The sequence below is a fragment of the Nematolebias whitei genome, chromosome 17 (assembly GCF_014905685.2).
Source record: "Nematolebias whitei isolate Nwh7 chromosome 17, NemWhi1, whole genome shotgun sequence".
Taxonomy (NCBI): domain Eukaryota; kingdom Metazoa; phylum Chordata; class Actinopteri; order Cyprinodontiformes; family Rivulidae; genus Nematolebias; species Nematolebias whitei.
In genome coordinates this window covers 28,055,258-28,080,755 of record NC_056514.1, presented here as the reverse complement: position 1 = coordinate 28,080,755, position 25,498 = coordinate 28,055,258, and the positions used below count along the sequence as shown (strand labels likewise).

General features: G+C 38.2%; 1 protein-coding gene across 1 annotated transcript in view; it reads right to left on the bottom strand.

Moving 5' to 3' along the window:
• The window catches only part of nrg3b (neuregulin 3b), a 313,653-nt gene that overhangs the window by 167,911 nt on the left and 120,244 nt on the right, over nucleotides 1-25,498 (bottom strand). Inside the window, exon 2 of the mRNA XM_037691441.1 lies at nucleotides 11,635-11,770. Coding sequence (XP_037547369.1) covers nucleotides 11,635-11,770 — 136 coding nt within the window. The remainder of the gene's footprint in view (nucleotides 1-11,634; nucleotides 11,771-25,498) is intronic.

The window sequence follows — 25,498 nt, the reverse complement described above, 5'->3', positions numbered from 1 at the left end:
CATATATATATCCATCCATCCATTATCTTTACCCGTTTATTCCATTTTGGGTCACGGGGGTCGCTGGTGCCCATGTCCAGCAATCACTGTGCGAGGGGCGGGGTACACCCTGGACGGGTCGCAAGTCCATCACAGGGCCACATAGAGACAAACGAGACAAACAACCATTCACTCTCTCACTCACACCTAGGGACAATTTAGAGTTACCAATCAGCCTAACATGCATGTTTTTGGTCTGTGGGAGGAAACCGGAGCACCCGGAGAAAACTCACGCATGCACGGAGAGAACATGCAAACTCCACCCAGAAAGGCCCCTGGACCGGGGTTTGAACCAAGAACCTCCTCGCTGGGAGGCAGCAGCTCTACCAGTTGTGCCACCGTGCTGCCCCATATACAGTACATATACAGTACATATATATATATATATATATATATATATATATATATATATATATATATATATATATATATAAACAAACAGTGATATTGTGTGTTAAACATGTTGAAGTTTTCCAGTCACCACTTTTATTTTAAAGATTATTTTTACAATAAAATGTTACTGCCATTTCTCATTTATCATCAGCTTTAATTAAAGGAGTATGTTGAAATTGTTCTGATCATAAATAAGCCAATTGTGAGTGTGTCTCATTAATTTTAGAACAGTCAGTGCAGTGCTGACAGTTTCATGCTGTGCTGTTGCAAACCAAAAATTTCTTTCCAAACAGTTTGCTGTGTATTCTTTTAAGTCTTTAATAAACTCCTAGCAACACTTCTTGTGGGATTACTTGCGTCACATGAATGTAAACACACACTTGTTGTCACACCACAGCCAAATCTAAAGGTGGAACAAACAAAGCCAACATTCTTATTTTGCCGTCATTTTTATTCAAAACGGCCAACTCAGCTAACAAACTAAGCAAATACACAAGCCATCCAGTTGTATTTGACGTGGTAGTTGTTGAGAGTCATTTCTGAACATAATACTTTGAGCACAAACTGACAAGGAAACCAAGGATTTTAAAGCATTGCAAATAATCTTTGCAGTAAAAAATGGCTTTAATTTAGTCACTTTGACATACATTGTGCTCAAATTTAGTGGTTGTAGCTAAAAGTGATTGTTACGGTGACATCATCATCAAGTGTTACTAAATGTACAATAACGTCAGCATTATCTGTTGGAGTCAACTCAGCTTGACTGTTAGCAAAATATCTTCTGAACAGATTTTAATGACATTACCAGATAGCAATCAGTGAAAGTGTATTGCCAACTGGAGTCATTTGGAGTCAGCCAAGTTTAAAATGGCCGTCACCGCTAATCAACACAAAAACATCTATACAGTAGTGGAGTCAATTTTAAAGATATTCTTCCTTTTATTTTATATATAGTTTTGCTTTTCCCTCTTCATGGATCGCAGCAAGGATTCATCTTCCTCCGTGTCACATATGTTGAGCTGGAATTTGATGTGGTAGTACCTGAGAGTCATTCACAACCCATACTCTGAGCATGATGTCTTGCGATATTGAGTGAGGTAACATCATTTACACAGTTTAACCAATGCATCAGTGGTCAGTATCATGGTCTTGTAATCCTGAGGCTGCGAGTTCAGACCCGGGTTGCATCAGAAAGGGCGTCAAGCAAAAAAAACAATCAACAAATCTTTTTACTGTGTTGACCCATGCAGACAGGAGCAGCTGAAAGAAAACCACCATGTAACCAAACAAGCTCAAAATCTATCTCTTACCATAAAACAGGCTAAGTTTAAAATGGACATGAAACAGCCCACTGCTTCACATGTATGCTTTCATGTGCATAAGGAAAAATCCAGAGAATTAATTTTCCCAATGGGGATTAATAGAGTAGATTTTTTTTTTTTTTTTTAAAGGGAGTGGGCAGTGTGCAATCCTTGAAAGAACACTAGGCCTTTAATCACAACAAAATAGTTTGTCAAAATGCAAAAAATTTGAAAACTCTTTTGGTTTATAATGCACTGACATGTGGCCGGACCAGCTATCACAACACAAAACAGCAGAGTGAACACTCATATCAACCTGCACGGGGAATATCAAAATTCATGCTCAATAATCCAGGTTTAAAAAAATCCAATGAACCACTTTGGCTATGGCTGCCTCAGAGAAGTCGACGGGGGAGAGGGCGGACCCCAGAAACCATCTTATCACCAGCAAACTGGTTGGTCCAATATGTGATTGTGCTGCTTGTGGGACAAAGTTTGTTGTGGCTCCTCGGACTGATGAAGTCCTTTGGATGAAGAGCGAAATGTCTCAACAACAAAAAAAAAAAAGGAAAGAAATCGTCCAGATGACCTGACTGACCCTTGTTGGATGCATGGGGAATAGTTTCTACTGTCTTGTTTTGAGTTTAATAAAACTTTAAATAAATAAATATCCACTGAGAAGCTGAGCTCCAAATGACAAAGAAATTCATTATCAGAGCTTAAATCACTGAGTTTGACAACTGGACCAAACTGCTCAGATCGAAATTCAGACCAACGAGCCAATCCTTCAAGAAGTTCTTTTAATGGGAAAAATCTCTAAGGAATGCGCAGAATAAGAACTACTGTTAATGTTCTGTACACCAGCTAGAATTATGGAACAAAACAAAAAGATTAATAGATAGCCTCTAGCTTATAGTACCTTAGTGGAAGTTTTATTTTAGACTCAAGCTCACTGTCTAAGAGCTGTGGACACGAATAAATAAGGACAGAAAATGAGGTGATATGAACGGGTCTGACGGCCAGCTCCACCACACCTCTTCAAAATGTATTCCTGCAGTGCTTTAAGAAAAGAACATCACACTTTATACGTGCTTTTACAACTTTTGAGCACTTGCTGCAAGTGACACATGAGACCTAAAGAAAATCACATCATGGAAATGATGTTGCTTCTCCTCCCGAGAGCAGATTGAATCCAAATTAGCATGTGCGCTGTCCATTTACAATTTAAATGTACAGTTTCTAATTATGTGCACTGTGTGTGATGACTAATGCTAAAGATGTGGTTTACAATTTTAATGAAGCCTGTTCTTTATTTTTGGACATCTTCAGTATGAAGGAGGCAGACGTGGAAACAGTTTTCAATAGAAATGTTGCAAACTATGAACTGCTGATTGACATTTTAGACTCTTTAGAAGCTAAGAATTTATTTGCGTCCAAAGAAACCAATTACGTTTACATTTTTCTGATGGTTATATTGAAATCCATCTAGTGGTTCGTAAAATATTTTGCTAACACACAGACTTGACTCCAAAAGTCAATGGTAAAATGTTATAATACAGCGCCTTCAATATTTGTCAGGTCTCTCTTGTAAATGAGTCCCTGAGCCTCAATGGTATTAACCTGTATAAATAAAGGTTGAATGAAAATATAAGTACAGCCTCTTCGAACGTTATCAGCCCATTAAATGGCCGTTATTAGTTGTCATCATCCCCATAGGTTGCGTTCAGACTGTCCCTCCTACCTCCTAGTAGGTTTAATGATACCTTCTTATTGCTGATAATATACAGCTTCATCCACATGTAAAACCGTAAGTTTTTTTTGTTAGCTTTATTTAACCTTTTTCCTAAATCTAAGCTTACGCCTGACCCAGAGCATTGACCCTAAATGTAACCCCTGACCCTTGACCCTTAACTTAACCCCCTGAACATATTATCAGCGATAAGAAGATACCTTTAAACCTACTAGTAGGTACAGGAGGGACAGTCTGAATGCAACCTATGGGGATGATAACAACTAATAATGGCCATTTAATGGCTGATAATATTCGAAGCGGGTTATTAGTACTTAAAGTATGCGTTAAGAATGAGTATCGCTACTACCACATCAAATATGAGCTAAATATTTGTAAAACCCACCAAGTTATGGTTGTTTTTTGTGTTGCTTAGCTGTGGCAGCCATCTTGTACGGGACTAACTCTAAAAGTTAATTACTTTCTTGTAGATGTACAGCCAGTGATTTCTTAATGAGCATTTCATTAAAGTACGTCACAGGGTTCCTGTGATATTTTGCTAACAGACACAAACAAGTGCACACAGAGTCAGGCAAAAACATGATCACTCTGCCTTCGCCTTTGTACAACAAAGTAGTACCAATCATCATTTTCCTTGTGAATTTAAAAGTTCAGCTATCATATGAATTTTATTCAACATTAATCTTTAAAGTAACTTTGTTTTTGACAAAAAGATGACAAAAAGAGCATTAAGGAATTTGCTCGAAATAAAATGATCATAAAAAGTCCATATCTATTAACTACCTAAAATTATAAAAAAGAAAGTTTTGCTGGTCGAACTGCTACATAAACTCCAAGGGGGCCGAGATGGTGTAGAGGCAGGGCAGCTGGCTTGGGACCTGAAAGTCACAGGTTCGATCCCCAGTCACTGCACATCACGTGGCGTCTCTGGGCAGCACACCTCATCCCCAAAATGCCCCCCGGGCGCTTTCAATAGCTGCCCACTGCATCACCTGGTGGTGGATGGGTTAAATGCAGAGACTAATTTCGCCATTGTATGGAAACATACTGTGATGACATTATTATTATTTATTTCAGTTTTGCCTACATTGATTTCACACCATGAAATATCTCAGTGATAAAAACTTTCCAAAGCAACTTCAGCTCCTGCAGCTCTGTCATTAAACAACCTCTTACACTGCAGTGATTTTTGCGTTAAATGATTATATTCTTCCGATTTAGAGTCTGAACTTCTGTCAGGCAAAAGAAGCAACCTTTCAGTAGAAGTACTTACGAACCTATAATCATTCTTTCACACAACAGGCACTCAGCTAAAGAGAAACTGGCAGAGTGTCTCCAGGTTAGGCCTGCAAGTCTCTCCAGAGTCTGATATTCACTCGTATAACTCCAACTAATTACAGCAGAGAGTCTGACTGTTCCTCATCTTTGGGTTCTCGTGATGTTGAAGCACAGATGATGCAGTTTTGTCCCCCTCAACAACATAACAAAACATCTTATAAACTATGCTTCCTGTAAGAATATTTCCTTGTGTCTATGCTTCATTTATTTATTTTTTTGTTTTCCACTGAGGTACCACTTTACAATAAGGCTCCCCTTATAGATGGCTAAAGGTTTATAGATGTGTTGTTAATTACTTTATAATCATTAATAACTGCTTATTATGCATTAATTAAGGGTGCCAGGGAGAAAAAAACTGACCAGTGTATTGCCAAATAGTGAGCCAAATCTGTTCACCTATATATTACATGTAGAGCTGTTTTATTAAACATTTCAGATTAAGTTACTTTCTTGTAAGCACAATAAGCATTTGTAAACCTATTTCTTTAGCATATAATATTGTACTTTATCACTGTATTATAAGTATCTACAACTAATATTATATCCTTAAAAAAAAAAGGTTTACAAATGCTTATTGTGCTTACAAGCTCTCTATTTGGCAAGAAACTGGTCAGTTTTGTTTCCCTGTCACCCTTAATTAATGAATAATAATCACTAACTAATGATTTATAAAGTGTTTATAGAGGAATTAATAACATATCTATAAACTATTTATTGGCCATCTATTAGGGAAGCCTTATTGTAAAGTGGTACCTCAACGGTAAGTGAAAGGTAATACTGTATTGTTTTTGCCTGTATGTGTGTCTGTCTGTTAGCAAAATATTTCATGAACCAGTGGAAGGGGTTTAAGGAAGGACTCAGAAAATAATCATTGGATGCACATTGTAAACTTCTGAAGTTAACCCCCTTCAAAATGGCTGCCAAAGCTAAGCATCGTTAATAAACACCAAAACTGGCTATTCCTCTGGCAAAATTGTCAGATACTATTGCAATTTCTGGACTATTGAGCATGCCCAAATATAAGTCCACTAAATTATTTTTTAATAAATTGTACTTCTATAGGCCATGTTTGTATAGAAGCTGCGAGTGCCCACATTGTCATATGAGATGTTTACACAAAAATATTTTTTAAGCTTTTAATTAAATATGTACCATTAACATATACAAATACGTACAGTATTTTTTTTTTTTTTCTGAACAGTGCCAATAACATGGCTGGTTAAAAAAATTTCTGTAGCCTACCAATAAGTCATTGATCGCTATCTTCACCTTTCTTCTGTGCAGTTTCATTGGCCAGATTTTTTAAAATCTTTATTTATACAGATAGTAACAAGGATCCATCCCCGGGCGTGACAAGGCTAAATGTTTTGGAAGCAGGAAGCTTGTTAGCCTGTCAAAAAAAAATAAAATAAAGAAACAAATAGATCCATAAATTAGCCACAGCACTGTATAAGCCGCGGGGTTCAAAGCATGTGGAAAAAAGTAGTGGCTTATAGTCCGGAAATTACGGTAAGCTTAAATTTGGTTGGATGGTAGCTCAGAGATATTCTCAACACTTACTTTAGGGGGTAACCTGATGGTGCAGCTTTTAAAATTTGCAGATAACTATTAGAGTAAATTGCATATGTTTGTACGCAAAATATTTCATAAAGCAATGGACATATTTTTATAAATCTCTCAAAAAGTAATCACTGGGTGAACATCTACACCTCATTCACATTTAGACTCAACCCAATTCAAGATGGCTGCCACAGCCAAGTGCTTATGACGTACAAAAATTATGTATGGTAGTAGCTGAGCATCATATATCTCCAACATATACCCTGAGCTTTATACATTGCAAAATGCTCTTGCTTAAAACTTTGTTAATACCTACTGGTGTCAACCATGTGTTAGCAAAATATCTTGTGACCCAGGGGACAAATATTATGGAGCTCTTTACAATAATTTATTGGATGTTTCTCTACAACATAATTAGTTTGTTATTTATCAAATACAAGATGGCCACCACAGTAATTTGACATTAGCTGATACAGAAAAGGCTATAAATCAGTTGTTTAATATTTTATTGCTTCTCTTTTTTATTTTGCTTTTGGATAAAAATTAAACCTAGATGTGCTAACGATGGGGGTTTTAAATCAATATAGTGTCAAAGCTCTTATTCATAAATCTTTGTGTCATTTATGGTTAAGGTGACGTGTTTGGAGCGTGATAAATCAAAAAGTGTTCTGTGTCGAACTGCTGAGTGTGTCAGGCAAACACGTAGGAACATAAGAAGACAAAAGCTGAGCAGAGAACTCGCACCATCTTTATGCAACAAGCATACGACCGCGTCCATTATACACATGCTTTGCTACGTGGGGAGGTTTTGTTGTACACATAAATAATGTCAAAGAGTTCATGCTTTATATAACAGCAATCCACATGCAGAACGTGGTGCTGGAGAACAGGAGCAGCATTCAAAAACTTGGATGATCCAAATTTCTGCAGCTGTGAAAAGCTCGGTGAATAAAACATGGCCTGGATTCTGAAAATCATAAAATTAGAGCTGACACATTTATTTAATATTTCAAGCTAAAGTTTACTGCTTGGCTAATAACAACACATTTGGCAGGTACAAGAATCTTAAACGTTTTTTTTGTTTTGGTCTTTAAAAAAAAAAAAAGACGTTCACATACTGTATATCCATCTATCCAATATCTTTACCTGCTTCTTCCTTTTTGGGTCATGGGTGCCTATATACAAGTACAACAGTTACTGTTCGAGAGGCGGGGGACACCCTGGACTGGTCTCCAGTCCATCACAGGGCCATGTTCGCCCCTTTTCCACAATTCCTCTTTGGCCCCCCTTTACTCTGCTCAGGTTGGTTCCGTGTTCTTTTCCTCAGGGCCTTCTTTGTGGAACCGGACTGTTTTTTCAGTACCTACTTCTCTGCGGTTCCATTGAGGCCAAACAGGACCCTAAAACATGACATCAGTGCACTGTCGGTTACTGATTGGTCAGGGGGAGGAGTCATTGGTCAGAGGGCGGAGTTTCAGAAATTTCCACAGCAACCCGATCGGCCATTTTGTTTTTAACCTGCCATTAGAAACAACTCGAATCCGGAGAAGCATATTTTGGAGTATTTTGAAAGTATAAACAAACAATAATGTCACAATCGTGGTCAAATGCTGAAGTTCAGGCGTTTTTGTGTTTGCTGGCCGACCAAAAAGTTCAGAGCGAGTTAGATGGAGCGACACGTAACGAGAAGGTTTTTAAAGAGGTGTCGGTGCGTTGATAATAATGATCCGCCCACTAAAGGGGCACTAATGGGCACTGTGGAAATTGGAAAATTAAGCGATCTGACCTGTACCGACCCAGTAAGGGCCGAGCAGGACCTATGGAAATGAGGCAATTGAGACAAACAACCATTCACTCTCTCACTCATACCTAGGGACAATTTAGTGTCACCAATCACCCTAACATGCATGATTATGGTCTGTCAGGGAGGAAACTGGAGTACCTGGAGAAAACCCATGGACGGAGAGAACAAGCAAACTCCATTCAGAAAGGTCCCTGGCCAGGATTTGAACCAGTGACCTGCTTGCTGAGAGGCAGCAGCTCTACCAACTGTGCTACCATGGTAACACTGAAGTAAGAGAATGGTCAGTACGAAGTAGTAAATACTCAAAGAAAGTAGTCTAGCTGCTTTAGTTTGTTTCTTAACAATGAATCTTGCTGTTTTCAATTAATTTGTTTCAATGTTAAACATAAGCAGGCTAATGGGCCAAGTTATGTGGTACAGATAAGGCAAGGCTAAATGTTCAAAAACAATAACTCATGAGTCCCCCAGCCGGGATTCTATCCTGCAACATTCTCACTGGCAGTAGCTCTTCCAACTGAGCCACCGTGCGGCTCACATACAGTATATATATATATATATATATATATATATATATATATATATATATATATATATTAAAGTAAAAACATAATCTGATAACAGTTTTCTCAGTTTCCATTTGACTTCCATCAATCATGGTGAATATTATTTCTATCTGAATAAAGGACTTTAATCTAGTTTTGGGTTTAGTTTATTTGTTTAGTTCCATAATTGAGTCTTGCTCTTCTGGAAGTGATATATTAGTTTTTTGCTTCTTTCAGTCTTTCTTTCTGCAATCTTCTAATTATGTTTTAGAATAAGTTTCCTCTTTTCCTGTTACAGTTCCAAATCCTGGTATTTATTATTCTTTATTATTCCGTTTTCATGTGTGTTTGTTACTAAATACCATCTACTTAAGTTTTATTTGTAATTAACTCCTTATTATATATTCAGCTCAGTTTCTTTTGTTCTGCGGATGCATTTTATTTGACGTCTTCATAGATGAAAAACAAAAACAAAAAAAAACAATAACTGGATTTCTATTCTAACAGGACAGTGGGGTGAAGGAAGCCATTTACATCAAACAACTTTAAACAGAGGAGGAGGTTTCAGATTTCAGCTCTCAATACATACTCATTAGGCCTGATTCCAGGTCAGTTCCACTTTAATTTACACCTTCACGCAGGTGCCCAAAACATCTCTGTGAGCCAGGCAGACAAAGAACCTAACGAGGCTCCACTATGAGGGCGAGTAGTTCCAGTCTAACCTGCAGGTGAATCCAAGTCCACAACCAGTCATCTCATGCAGTTCTATAACACTTGGAACTCCACACACTCCAGACACTTTAGAATTGTAGCCTCCTGGATGTGAAGCGGAACGTCTTCAGCTTCAGAATAGGAGTCCACTTGTTTGTTTTTTAACCTTTTTCAATGAATCGTGACCTGAATGACTGAGAAGCTTCACCATTATATCTCATCATAGACTGGATATACAATAGACACCTATTTTCCCTTCTATTCTATGGAATGGATGAACAGGATCTGGTTTGTGGTGTGCTGCCATCTTGTAATTTTGGAACAAAAGCCCATGTATTAGCAACATGGGGCTTTTGGTCCTACCAACTGTCTCGCACATGATCTTGATGTTACATGACATTTCTCTTAAGGACAAAATAACTAACCAGCCACTTTTACCTGTTTTTCTGTGCAGGATCTTAGGAAGATGACGTCTATCTTCAGCGTACATTGGAAAAAAGACAGGTACACTTTCAGCAATGCACCAGTCCATCACAGGGGCATATGAAGACAAACGAGACAGACGACCACGCTCAACTTGTGACGATTTAGAGTCGTCAGTTAACCCAAGCTATGTTATTGTCTGGGAAAAGAAAGTGTACACAGAGAAAATCCCTGCATTGATATCCATGCAGTCATGGACGGCTGTGGCTGAGTGGTTAGAGCAGTCGTCCTCGAATGCAAGGATTGGAGGTTCGAATCCATCAGCAGTCACATGCCCAAGTGTCCCTGGGCAAGACACTGAACCCCTCATTGCCTCTGATGTGTGTCCCATTGGTGCATGAATGTGATAAAGCTCTGATTATTCTTTGTATAAATCTAGTAGAGTGCTGTATGAATGGATAAATGAGGGCACAGATTGTGTAGCAAAGAGCTTTGGGTATTATCCTAAGATAGAAAGGTTCTGCATAAGTACAGTCCATTTACCACTTATAGGAAGAACATGCAAACGTCATACAGAAATTTTACAGTTGGATTTTAAACTATCGCCCATAAGTGTTTTTATTGTCAGAAGTCAGATAGTTGCTAATAAAAATGCCTATGCTGACAATTTATAATGAAAGTTTTTGAGGACTCTCAAATTAGCACCAATAATGAATAGGGACAGAGAGTTAATGAAAATCCGAGACATGTAGAAAGCTCTTATTTTGGTAATTACTAAACCTTAGTCTTAGTCTGCATTTGCTTTCAATTTTTTTTTTTTTTTTACACAGCTCACTTTGTTTTACCTCCTCATCAAATAATAAATATTCCTCCCTTTGCCTATATTATGTTCAGAGTCAAAAATAATAAAAAGAAATGTGGCTTCCATTCGATCAAAGATATATAAAAAAAATTAGATGTCACAAAGGAGAGACGAAATACTGCAAGATTGCTAATGCAGGCAAATAAGTGGTTCCAGGAATATGTCTGGAACTGGGGTTGTTTCATCATGTCAAAGTCAGCCGGCAGCATTTTAGTGAAGCCAATCACATTAAACAAGTGAAAAACTCCAACAGTCTATATACCGGAGTCATTCACTCTCTTAGGTGTCCCACAGTGAGTGACTCTCTGGGTGAAGCAAAAGAAAGGAAAACAGGAAACTAAACAAAATAAAACTTTTTTATCCCTTTTAAGTAGGATCAAAGAAGAACTCCTTTAAATCTTCCATTAAAATGCACGACAGACTGAAGAGGTCACATCACACTGCATTTATTCCTGGGTTAATACATGAAGAGAGAGCCATTTCCTAAAATTACTATCATTATTGGAGCTTTTGTCAGACCAAAGTGGACAGAGGTTACAATATATTCGCACCCTTTGTACCTCCTAGTTGGATCTGCATAGCAATCCATCTCTTCCAATTACATACTGGGTTGGCTATATCAGAGAACTGAAGCCTAAGCACTGGTTAGTGGTTTGGGTAATGATACATGCACATCTTCTGTGCATTTGAAGAGCAGTTCTGCAACAATATTCCAGTTTTAAGTGTTATATTGCTCCGAGGACACAGTCTGTTAAATCGGAAGAAATCACGCAACCGGAATAAAAATGACTCGAGGTTAGTAATTGGAGAGCAAAGAGAGGAAATGGACAGAGTAGATGAAAAAAAAAACAGAAAAGCAAAATGGCCCGGACACTCACTGATCAACACACAGGAAGCGACATCGCACTTACCTGCAGTGCCTGTGAACCCCAGCCACAGTGTTGATGATGGAACATTCGCCTTCGTTCAGACAGAAGGCGAGGTCCTTGTCCTCCACGCATGGCTTGAAGACCTCTGAACGCACACTAGGAAGTGTTGGAGCCGGGGCTAAAGACACAGACAAAAATGATTCAGTTTGGATTGATTTTAAAATAATCTCTTATTTTGTGCATCCTAAAGCAATAGTCCATATTTTCTGAAGTGGTGTTTTGTCTAAAGGTTTTAGGTAATTCTTTAAATGTAATTGGAGGTAAATGGAAATTGGTGGCTTGATGGTAATGGGGAACAGGTAAAGGTATGCATGAAAGAACAAAAGAACCAGGAACTGACTATAGAAAGACACTGGGAAAATGAACTAGTGGTGCAGGAGAACAAAGAGGAACAGAACCAAACACAAAGAGCACAAAACTCAGAAAATAAACACAAACCAAAAGGAATAAATCTAACAAACATAATAGACATGGGGTTCTCAAACTTATACACAATTATTAGTACTTTTTTTTTTTTTTTGCAGCCCCCCAAGCACCTGTTCACGGACCCCAGTTTGAGAACCACGGCAACAGACTATATAAAAATAACCAAAAACTGATCCTGCCATTTTATACAGAACCTTTTACTAAAAGATCGGAACCATCCCTTTGAATCAAAAGTTAAATATACAAAAATATCACATTTTGCAAATGAGGATGATGTTTTATGTAGTAGTTTTTACACCGTTTTCTGTTTTATACTAGAATAAGTGATGGGTTGTTTTTTTTTAGACTTAAAATCTCAATGAGAATATTTTATTTTAAAAGTACTACGATACTTAAAATGACCATTTTCAGCTTGAAGGTTGCTGAATGTTTTTTTTTCTTGATGAAAGAAATGACTGCAATAAAATTATTCAAAGCATTTACTGCAATCAGTGCCAACCTGCTTCTTTGTCTATTTATAATTAAAGCATACACTTTGTATTTTTCCTTCCCCTTTGCTTTAAACATAGTGATTTAACCACAACTCCCCAGTGATATTCTTGTTTTCTAGCACAGAAACAGAGGAGTGGAAAGAGACAGTGAGGTCCGATGTGTCTTCACCTCCTCTTCCTCCTGCCTGACCCCAAGCAGTTATTTCATAAAGACCACGGCTGCCATGCGCAAGCACTGCAATGCAGACTTCTCCACCCAGTGAAATATGCACAGCTGTCAGCCAAGTTATCACAGCAGCATAAATATTCTGTGTGTGACTTCACATTAATGAGTGGGAATTCAAATCACCCATACACAAGGACACACTTGCATACACAGAATCAGTTACGAAGGAATAATCTCACTCCAGCTCTTTTACTTGGTGTAGTCAAGCAATGAAAATGGGATTGACTGGTATTATGCCCGATGCCACACCAATACAATTGGATTACACATGATTCTCTATTCATCCATTTATTTCTCTGCACCCAGTCATACCTTTTTCTTTTCTCCCCCAACACACACATTCACAAGTAATATTCTGGTAATCATCATTCGTTTTATGTGAATCTGCCCCATCTTTCATGCCTGATCTGCTTTGAATTGCTCAGGTTTGTTACCTAATGGCTTCTTATCTTTTCAGCTCTGGATCTACTTCCCATCCATGTGATGGAGTTAAAAAAACAAACAAAAAAACAGTACAAATCTGTTAGTTTTGCCTCAGTGTCCTGCTCAGTGTGTTTTGTTTATGGCTATTGATCAATACATCTGGTGCTCTTCATCCCCACAGATGATGAGCGATCAAAGAGAACACAAAAAGAGAAGTGCGGTGCTCTTGGGGCTAACCAAGACACAACTCTCAGAGTGAAAACTTTGAAGGAAAACATTTACTGTATTGACTCAAAAAGTGTCTCTTCAGAAGCCTGTTTTATATATTAAGCTACACATGAGTGTGTATAGATATATATTTATGCAACACATTTGTTGCCTAGTTTTTATTCCTCAGCCTCTGGTGCGCACCAATAAAAGGAGGCTTTTACTCACTTAATCAGATTTTATGTTGTATTATTAATTCCCCAAACTCCCAAAGTGAGATTTTCAAAAGGTTATCTATTCCAGGATGCAACTTTATTATTAGAAAATAGAACACAGTGTCCCCTGTGGTACATATGTCCCTTGCAATAATTGTCACGGTCTTCAGAGTCCCTTGCATCTTTCATTCAGAAAGCAACAGACTAACGGTGCTTAAAGAAAACACAGATTATATTCAGAGTTAAGTCTTCCAAAGGTGAGAGTTGAACTGTGTGAGGAAGAGCTTTCCTGACAAACGAGGCAACTGGTTTGTGTGATTTTAGGCTCCAGTCCTGGTTTGTTCACATCAGGAACTCCAAAGTCATGCAGACTAAACTTTCATAAAAAGTACAAGTTGGGAAGTTTGTACCATTTTAATAAAAAAAACAGAATGCAACGATTTGCAAACCTCAAAAATCCATCTCTTATTTACAATGAAGCATAGTATGTTTATGAAATGTTTAAACTAAAATAAAAATAACATTAGGGAGGAAAAAAATGACAATTTTGAATTGAATGGTGGCAACACATCTCAAAACCTGGAGATTTTTTAAAGGGAATGTTGCCCCATATTTGTCTGATGTTGGATTCCAGATGTTCATTAGTTCTTAGTCTTCTCTGGAAGTTTTTGTTTCATGATACAGCAAATATTTTTTTATTGTTGTTGAGAGTTCTGGCCTGCAGGCAGCATCCAAACTCTTCTACTATCCCACTGTAATGAATTCAGTGATGGTTTAACATGGTGGTGCTGAAATTTGCAATGCCTTCCCAATAAATGATGTTTGTGTATGTTGTTTTAAAACATGTACAGCATATAGTTGTCTGCAGTGACAAGGGCTTTTCATATGTTCAGTCATCCCATGGAATTAATGCTTAAACCATCAGAGGCTTTTGAACTGTGCGCTCATAACAAGCCAAATAGTCTCATCTTTTCAGTACAGAGGACCAGAGATCACAGCCATTTAATATTGACCTTCAGCTTTGTTGTTTGACCCCAACAGTTTATCCAAATTCCTAAAAAAAATGTACAAAACATCATGAACTGCAGATCATGAGATATTCAGTTTTCCAAATTTCTTATTAAAGAGCATTATTCTTAAATTGTTCCACTATTTTTAGCTGCAGTTCTTTGCAGACTGCTAAACCTGTGCCTATCTCTACTTCTGAGAGATAGAGCCTCTCTAAAAAGCTCTTTTTATATCCAGTCCTGTTAAGGCATGTTGCCAAATACCCTTAATTGTAGTGTTTTTGTTGCCAGCATTCGTTTTTCTAGATAAGTTGCTGCCATAAAATTCAAAACTAGGCTATTTTGTTAAAACATGATACAATGTATTAACCATTTGATTCAATTGTGAAACATAACGTGTTTTTGAGATTTGCAATTTCTGTTTTAATTTTCTTCACTTTACCCCAACACCCCAACTTTATCACAAATGAGGTTGAAATATTTGTTTTATAATACCTCAATAACCTTATGAGCTTGCCACTGTCACCAAAGTGACCCCAAGAGCCAGAGTAGAAATAATCCTGTGACCACTGAACTTTCATCACTCGGTCAGTTCAGAAAGTGCTTCAAGTACAGCACCATTTCATCCGTCATGCAGTGTTGACGGAGCAGGAAAGGCAAGGTTTTGAACGACAAGGTCACCAAGGCACCAGTGACACAGCACTTTGGGAATCAATGAAGATGGATGTCTTCATATTATTTTTTTTCTACAAACAAAAAAGTAACTAGAACACACCAAGGCTGGTTACATCAGCATATTTGCTTAAATTGGTTCTCTTCTTTCAGACAGAATGTGCCAGTAAGACTTCCAGAGGGAGGGAGGTTGGCATGAGCTCCTTAAATTAAACAACCAATTCAATCGTAATTTAAATGCATATAAAAAAAAAATCAAAGAGTAGACTGGTTTTTTTTTATGCTTTTGAATCTTTTGCAAAGTGACCTTCAGGTGCAGAATGGGCACAAACGCATTAAAATCTTCTTTTTTTTTTTTTTTTTAGAAAGCAGAATGATAAACTATGATAAAAGAACACCTGCACATTACTGCAAAGTCCACAATACAACATATATTATATTTGTATGATTTTTGATACTGCAGCTACACTAAAGCACTATTTTTGTATGCAATAAATATATTAGAAGAAAATATTATGCATTTATTTTCCTTTTTCAAATCATAACATCTCTAAAACAGCAAAACAAAAAAAAACAAAAAAAAGACAGATTGAGTCAAATAAGATCTACAAAAACCTGACTACACTTTTATGAGTATCACCTCTGGTCTGTTTTCACGTGGGCCATGTTAAGTCATCTTCAGATATGTTTGTCCTTGAGTAACACCGGCTGTCAATTCGTAATAGGTTTCCATTTTATCACTGTGACAGCAACAAAATGGTAAGAAAAATCTGCAGCACAACTCTCTTTGAACGAGCGTCTCTCAAGTGGAAGAAAATGGTGCACATTTTAAACGATTTATCAGAATAGAAGCTGATTATTAAAATATGAAAGTATTTATAATTGTTTTAATGCAAAAAGAAATGTTGCTTAAGTTTGAATATTTATATTGGACCTTTCCTAGTTCCATTTCCTGAATAATGCTTTAATAATAAATACTTTCACGTTTTCCATTTCATTTTTATAAAAAACCCAAAACCTACTGTACTCTTTAAATCATTCTTGCTTTTTACTATAGAAGTAGCAGCTTTTCCGCTTTCAAATTTTATTAAGTAGTGTCAGGATGACTAATTATGACTAACACATGAGTTGCTTTTAAATTAATCTATCAACACTTTTACTGAAGCCTTTTACCAAAAGAAAAAAAAAAAAAGTCCTCAAAATGTCAGCCTCAAGCTAACTCGAAACAGAATTTGTAAGGTAGCTGTAAAAAATGGTGCAGAATGTGTTAATAAATGGCATCTGCAGTGGGAGCGTGATTCATCCTGGACTCTTTGAAATCATGTTCACGTCCTTCACTCTCCCCGTTGCACAAAGGCAATCCAGATTGCCGATTCCCTTGGTAATTTTCAAGGAATCTGCTAGCAGGGAAATCACAGATTCAGATGATGCTTGAGAGATTAGTTATCTGAGAGGAATGCCAAGGGGGGCACGTTTTCTCTCAGTCACTGCTTTAAAGCTGCTCCTAATAAATACCTTCAATGAGTTCCACAATTTTTATATATATAAAAAAAAATTATATTTGAAAAATATCCATGCATGATTTTGAGGATCCAATAATTACCACATGAAAAGCCACTAGAAAAGTAAAATAAAGCTAAATCCGATGTGATAAAGCTTAACATCTTTGCATTTGTCTAAGTCACGTTTGTGTGTTTCATGAAGGCTTAAGAGTAAAAGTGCAGTCAGATGAAACCATGCGCCATGCGGCATGCATTCATGTTTTATGTGTGGCTCTTGTGGCTGTTGATCCTTATAAACCATTAAAGGTGAAAGGCTTTTCCAGCAGGAAGAATTGTTAAGCATCACCTTTTTTATGGCCTGTTGGCTCCATTTAGCTGCTCTGCTATCAAAAAGCCTTGGTTTGATTTTTGACATCTCTTTTAAGTTGAATAAGCACATCAGTGTAGTTGTCAAATCAAGTTCTTTGTAGCTTAGAACGATGCCTAGGTAATGCCTCATCTTCCCATCAAAGACCTGGAAGAAGTTATTTGTGCTTTTATCATTTCTCAACTTGACTACTGTACTACGTGTTGCTCGACACCAGTCAGCTTTGCATCGTCTGCAAGTTGTTCAGAATGCACCAACAAAAGTGAACACAGTCCAAGTCCAGTCATCCATTTGTCTAATCTTAACCAGTCCTGGATTGATTTTGAGATTTGGTTGCCCATTATTAAAGTTTTAAATGAACTGGCAATGTCTTATTTGACTAATCTTTTTCATATCCCAGTAGGAGCACTTCGGATCAATGAGCCAGTTTCTCTTATGTCTTCCAAGACCTTCATAAGAACCCAAGTTCAATTTACTTTTCACAGTGGTTGCTGACCCAAATCTTTGGAACACTTTAGATCTCCGTGTATTATGCCCCACTCAGGCTTTAGATTTATCCAGAGTTATTGGAGTATGACACTTTAATACTGTGTTTCCCAAAGATTTTACCTTCTGACTTGAAACAAGTCTCTTGACCCCAACTGATTGGCTTTGAAAGTACAAAAGTGTTAATTATAGGCTGAATAAACATGGGCATAGTATTAAACATTGCCTTAACAACCATTTACTTTAAAATGAGTTCATAATGGTTTTAATTGTTAGTAACAATGATGGAAAAATTATATATTACTTAGAATTCTTAAAACTCCTCAGTTGACACATTATTGTGTTACAGGTTAACAGATCCTTTCTTTTACATGTGTTTGTGTTGGAGAAATTATCTCATTCTCTAACATCGTTTACTCAAAAGAATCACAATTTACAGCAAGTCTCAGTCTGGTTCGTCTTTATTGGGTCAGATGTATTAAAACGTTTTCAGGCAGTAGCAAATCCAATCAGTGACAATTATTTACACACCAAGACGCCACTGAAACTGTAATACCAGACAGAAAACATCACATTTATTCCTCTTCGGATCTTTTATTTCCCTCTCTATTTAACGTCTAGATGGAGCTTTTTATTCCTGTAGTCTTTTCACACAGACTATGGCCTACCACGTCACACCGACTGTCGTGTCTTGATGCTGAAGTACTCCTCTATTGCAAGCCCCTTCTTGGCTGCACTACAACAAAATCTTAGATATGTTGAATAAAATCAGTGCCTTACTGTCAGTGGGTAGCTCATCTCTGGTCGGACTCCTGTCACCTCCTCTCCACAGACCTGGCCTCACTAAAATAAACTATTCAGCCAGAGGGCTTTCAGTTCAGGAGTCCTAGGTTGTTTTCACACCTGATAGTCCGGTAGACTCGGTTTGGTTGGGGACCAATATTCATAACATTTTGATTACATTTGAGCTGGTGCGGTTTGCATTCACACTGCACTGTGCAGTTGAGCCAACCTTTTCGAACCAACCTGTTCCCCCACTCGCCTGTGGTGGCGCTGCACCAAGAACTACTGAAAGAAACGACACAAAAACCTCTGAAGAAGCCACTTCTTCTTCTTCTGGGAATAAAAACAAAAACGGATTGACGTCAAATTTTATCGATTTTAGGAGTTTTATTTTGTAATTTTTCAACAATGGACTCAGCATGAGCGGAAGATGAGGCAGAAGACCATGGATAAAGTTGTTTTCACACAAGGCAGCTGACGGCGCCATATGAGGTAAGAGAAATGCGTGTTTGTTTGCCCTGCGCTGTAGTCCACTTCCTGATTGCGGAGCGGTGCGCGGTCTGCTTGCATTCACACTGTACTCGAACTGCGCTAGAGTTTTCTTCTACCGGACCAAGACCTAGGTTTTTACGTGGGCCAGAGTTCACCTTTTTGTTCCGTGACAGAGTCCGATGGCGCGCTCACACCTCCCCAAACGAACTGGACTTCCTAGGAAAACGAACTAGAGTTCGGGACAACAGGGCAGGTGTAAATGCACCCCTAGACTCCCCCGTGCATGGATTCAGCTCCAAGCCCAGTGGTCGAAGGAAGATTTTGGAGTCGGCTGTCGAAGAACCAATTTGTTGGAGAAATTATTTTATTCTATAACGTTGTTTACTCAAAAGAATCACAATTTATGACAAGTGCGGATTTTTTACTGGCATTTTTATTGCAAGGACTGCATTCAGGACAGGTTACGTACATAAACATGCATTAATGTATAGGCATGAGAATGTTGTCACAGAATCAGCCTTGAATAGAGTCACTGCAGACTTTTATAGAGTAGCAGAGTCCAGTGGGCGTTCTCTCGTCCTGTAGCCAGCCACAGTCAGCCCCACAGACATGATCCATGGCTGTCGGCGAGTCGGCCTCCAGGTGGAAATAAGAAAATATTTTGGTCATGTTCTCATGGCGACAACACCAAGGAGACACTGAGTCTGCGAGCTAGCCTCCAGGTCGAGATAAGAGATTGTTTTGGTACAGAGCAGGTTCTCAAGGCACGAGGGAAATATGTTTCTCAGCCATTTCAGCCACAATATAAAAACACAATAAAACATTCATAACATTTGACCAAAAATTATTTAACAGTTTTCTTTTCTACTAAATATTAATCTATTTAATGTTATTGCTACATGTTTATCTTCATATAAATTTGGTGTTATTTTTAATTAAAAAAAAGGTTAAATGCTCAATTTGAAAGTGTTTGTGTCACGTTTCTGCCCCTCCTGTCATGTTTTCTGTCATCATGTTTTGGTTTCCATTCTCCTATCATCCAACCACACACACTCTGCTCATGCACCTCGATCAGCAATCATGCCATTCACCTGTTCCCTTCCCTACTTAAGCCTCAAGCTCTCACTCCTCCTTTGCCAGATTATCGAACTATTTTAGATAGTAGATGTCCAGCAGTCATGTCACAGCCTTGTTCTCTTTCCTTATCTCGACCCCACGCACGTACCTCGGATTCTTCCCCTTGCTTGCCCATCCTTGTTTTGGATTCTGCCTTCTGGCCACGGTACCGACTCTGCTTCCCACCTCCTCAACTATGCCTCATGGATCATGCTTTGGTTGGCTTTGGATTCTGCTCTTTGACCAACTGTGCATGACCTCTGCTTTTCCTACTGGACCTCGCCCTTGGACTCTCCCTAGAACCTCGTACTACATCAACCTGCTTCTTTGCTGCTTACAGTGAGTGATGTCATCATCTCTTACTCACCAAAGTAGTCACTCTCTCTACAGACTGAAGGTTAGTGACTACCTTAAAAACCCTCTGAACCTTCACAGTAAAACCCAGATCATTAACTCTGTTGTCTCTACAGATCAGACCTACCTTTGGAGCTGGACCTCCACCAGCAGCTGTTTACCAATAAACACTTTACACCATTCCTGTTGTTTGGTGTTGTGTGCTAATCCAAAACCCAGATCTTGTCAGTTTGGCCCAATTATGACCATTTGCATGTCATCCCAGTTTTAAAATCCTTCTTTCGTCTTTTTCAATTATTTTAATTTTCCTTTATAGCTGCACTTGTATTACTATTCATACACTTCTATTAAAACCCTACTTTTGAAATTGTGTACTCTAAAATATTTTTTAAAGTGTGACAGATAAGCTCACATCACCGTATTACATGTTAGACTACACATTTGCTTACTTCCACACAATATAAAGTAAAATTTAGAATGCATCAGCACAATTGGATACTCTTACAGTAGCCATAGGACTCTTGCCATAGACAACAAAACCAGACTATTCCATTTACAACTGTAGCATTTTCTTTCTTTGGCTTCACTCTAATGCGCTCATTAGTGTTCTTGTGCTGAGTCTTATTCCTCTGGAGACAGTGGTTGGGAGAAAACTGGCTGTGTTTACTGCAGCACACATCAAAGAGTGCCTGACGACGTATAAGGAAAGTCCTGGGAGAGCCTGCTGATTGGTTACCCATCATGCACTGCTGCTTTTTGGACAGAACCCTATTCAAAGAAACACAGAATGCGGCACCGAGTATGAGGAGTTTAGGCTAAAGCCCCAGCTCTGTGTCAAACTGGTTTGAAAATTACTTGACCTTTTTAAGTTTTTTTTTTGTTTGTTTTTTTTTTAAGCAAAACTTTAACCTCAGTTACAGCTCCTCTGTGTGGGTGGATAAATAATAAATAAATAAATCCAGTTCAAGAATTGTTGGTCTTTTGCTTTTTTCCCACAATGAAACAGATCCTTTTTACATTTTAAATCAGAGGGATTAGCAGTATGACTCAGTGGGAATTGGCAGTGGAGCTTGTGACTCAAATGAATCGAATGACTAAAAAAGATTATTCTTTTTGGTAAGTGAGTCATTTAAACTCAAATTTGTATACAGAATCAAACTACATATCACTACTGTGAGCAGTGGGTAAAGGAAAAACAAAACTAGTTGCGTTACCCTTGATTGTCCAAAACTGACAAAAACAGTCGATATATGAAAGCTCTCCCTTTTATACACGTAGCATAACCTTGTGAGTTTCTGAGCTCTTGCGCTATACACACTTTACCGTTCTGTGTTTCTTGCATGATCATGAAGACGGTAAGAGCCTCTGTCCCTGACAAGACACAAACAAATAGTGTCTGACCTATGGGATAGTAGGTTAAAGGTGACAGATGCTTGCTTGCAAGCAGCTTTAAACAATACACAGCCTTGGGCACCACGGCAGCCCAGCGATGGGCGCTTAGAGAGCCATTTGTCACAGGTACCCTATCTGTCCTTCACTTCAAGCCAACTGGTGGCTGCCTCATGATTCTGCAAGCTAGGGCACATTAAGCTTAACCTGCATTTCTTAATCATAAGTAAAATGATCATGATAATCAGCATAATTAAAAAAAATACCTTTTCATTTTTCCCCATACAGTGGGGGTGTGTTCAGGAGCTGTTTAATTCTTCGTCACTAAGCCGCCCTTGAATGAAGTAATTATCTTGTTTTTAGATAAACTGAACAGGTTTTCAGAGTGTCAGAGGGGCTAATAAGGTATAGCTCCGTAGATATTGCACATGCAATAAACCCAAAGGGAACAAATCATCCCTTAATAAAACGCTGTAATTATCTGCATTATTTCCCAATCCTGCCTGTTTCAGAGGACTCTTGATTAAAGTCTGGACAACCACTGTATGCACAAAGCCCCTGCAGCCTTAAAGTCCTCTTTCTCCCTCAAACATAAATGCATCATAAAGCGGCCGTGAAATTTCACTCCACAATCCATGGTCAGCCCCAGCCAGGAGACTGCACTGAGAGTCCAAATTGCTTGTTCTGCGCACTACCAGAAGGATTGGCTTTGGTTGTTTTGTGATGAGCGCTATAGCTCTGGTGGAGCTGCAATGTGTCTGCACTGTCAGACGTAAACTGCATGTACAGTGGCAGAGGCGGGGAAAACATCAGGGGAGCTAAAGCTGGCATGGCAGACAGGGCATAGGGGGTAGGTTTTTCTTTACAAAACATGAGTTAAACCCACCAGTCACGTGTTAAAAGGAAGAGCTGAAAGGCTTTGTTTAGTTTGATCACACTACACACTATACCCAGGCCTTTTCAGTAATTGTTTGCCACCACCCATGTTGCACAACTCTATCACTGTGTGGTCAAAATGCCAGCTAAAGAATGCTGTTCCTACACTATCTAAGCATTCCAAGGCCATTCATGAATTTATTCTGCCAACTGCTATTGACTTCCCTTGTAAGACAGCGATTAGTAATGATGTTCATAAGGATGCTCAAAGACAGACCAATATTATCAGATGCAATTTCTCCCATGCTAATTTGTCTTCACAACCCACACGCTGTAATATGGAACCAGACAGATGATTTATCCTGATTCACTGATTGTAATTTGTGGTGTAATTAACGTAATGTACCACCAGGAGGGACAAAAGTGATGTTACAGCTTATAATGATCTTACGAAATGAAACAAACATGCCGTTTGCTTTGTTGTTTCAGGTGCCCATTATTAATGTTTTCCTTCCATGTATTGTTTTTTTATTTAGAGGCGTGCATGCATATTTCTGAGTGGCTTTGTTTCATCAACTGGTAGGGTTTAAAGCATGTTCTACACATCACATTAGGTAAACAGCTACAATATGATGTAGCTGTCAGTGCAGCTTTGAACATACAATCAGTCTCTCTAGGGTAAACACATAAAAGCTATCAAGAATAGCATGAGTGCTTCCTTGGATTCAACTGCAAAGCGATGCCTTTCTTTATCTCCATTACTTACAGAGCAACTAAGAGAATAACCAGTGAGGAGATAAATCCAAATCTATCGAATGCATGTTTAATGAGAATGGTCGCTTTAGTGCTTTCACCACAGCAAAGATATTGTTTAAATTTAGATTCGGAACCATGACTTGAAAAGAATGAAACATAAATAGTGCAAATGTGTGTTTTGTTCATATGTATATTTGTGTGGCGTTGTTTAAGAAGAGGATTAAGTCTATTATTCATTAGAAAAGAGTCATGAAGAATTAGGTTGCTAAACTAATGACATGCAGATTTGCAGGAACGTAATGGTAATTTTGATAAGACAGGGAGGTAAAATAAAAAAAAAATAAAAAATGTCTAATCTCGACTTGATGGTGACAATTGTTTTTACAAAGCGCTGGAAAATATGCTTCTAAACATTTAACTAAGGGACCTTACACAATTTTTCACAAAATAGATAAATTGAGAAGATGTAACAGGTTTAGATATCTGTATCAAATATGGCACATTTTAAAGCCAAATCCAACCAAAACGAAAAAATACATTAAATAAAACATCCAAACAATAAAAGTAGCACTAGAACAGTAGTTCTATTCAAGTCTTATCTTAGAAACTCATGATATACTCAATCACTTCACATTTATCACGCTGAGTGGTGAGAATTTGTAAAGGTAACTAATCAGCCACCACAAAAACTTGATCAACTTTACATTTAAAATTTAGATATTGAACCATCAATGAGAAACTGCTGATTGAACACAATGCTCTAAGTGGTGTGTGGATGTTAAAAAGATCACGTAAACAAGAATGGGACAAACTTTTAATATCATCTGGAAATGGACAGGAAGGCTGTGGAGAGATCTCTCCATGATGAAGATGGGGCGATGGGTTCAGACGCTCTTTGTATGAGTTAAATAAATGAACCCCTGGATACTAAATTGTTTATAAATGATGCCAAAAAGACAAATTTAGATCACCATAAAGAGAATGACAGAGGTCTGCACTAGACGTAATGAAATAGATGCATGCATATAATTCAAAATCTTACTTCTAGCCTACAAACCCCTCAACATCCTAGCTCCATCTTATATTAGAGATCTTATTTTTCCATATTTTCCTAAAAGAACACTTCACTCTCAGATTGCAGGTTTTCTTGCAGTTTCTAGAGTTTCCAAAAGCAGAATGGGAGGAAGATCTTTCAGTTATCAGGCTCCTCTCTTGTGGAACCAACTTCCAGTTTCTGTCTGTGAAGCTGACACATTGTCAAGTTGTAAGACTGGACTTAAGATTTCCCTTTTTGATAAATCCTTTAGTTAGGGTTGGCTTGTTATGCAGCCAAATGAATAGTTTTCATTTGACACTATTTCTATCTTAATGTGATTTTCAACCTGCCATTGTGTATCTGTTCCTCTCAAACCCAGCTGGTCGAAGCAGATGACCGCTTGTCCTGAGCCTGGTTCTGCTAAAGGTTTCTTTGCTCATGAGGGAGTTTTACCTTTCCACTGTTGCCTTCCTGCTTGCTCAAGATGATAGTCTGGGATGAATTTAAATTCAAAGCAGTCTGCTCCACAGATAAATAATGTTGTTAACTGGGGGCAGCTGTAGCTGAGTTGTACGAGCAATCGTCCTCCAGTGGCAGAGTTGGGGGTTTGATTCCACCAGCAGTCACATGTTGAAGTGTCCCTGGGAAAGACACTGAACCCCTCATTGCCTCTGATGTGTGTCCCATCAGTGTATGAATGTGATAAACCTCTGATTAGTCGTTGTATAGCTCTAGTAGAGTGCTGTATGAATGGGTAAATGAGGGCATAGATTGTAGTGTAAAGTGCTTTGTCTTTGTCTTGACAAGACAGAAATGTGCTATGTAAGTACAGTCCATTTACCATTTAACTTGCTTTTTATGTATATGAATGTTTCTGTTCAGTGCCCTGAGACTCCTGTTGTGACTTGGTGCTATATAAATAAACTGAATTGACTTTGGAACAAGAGGAAGATAATGGATGGATGGATGGATGGATGGATGGATGGATGGATGGTGGATGGATGGATGGATGGATGGATGGA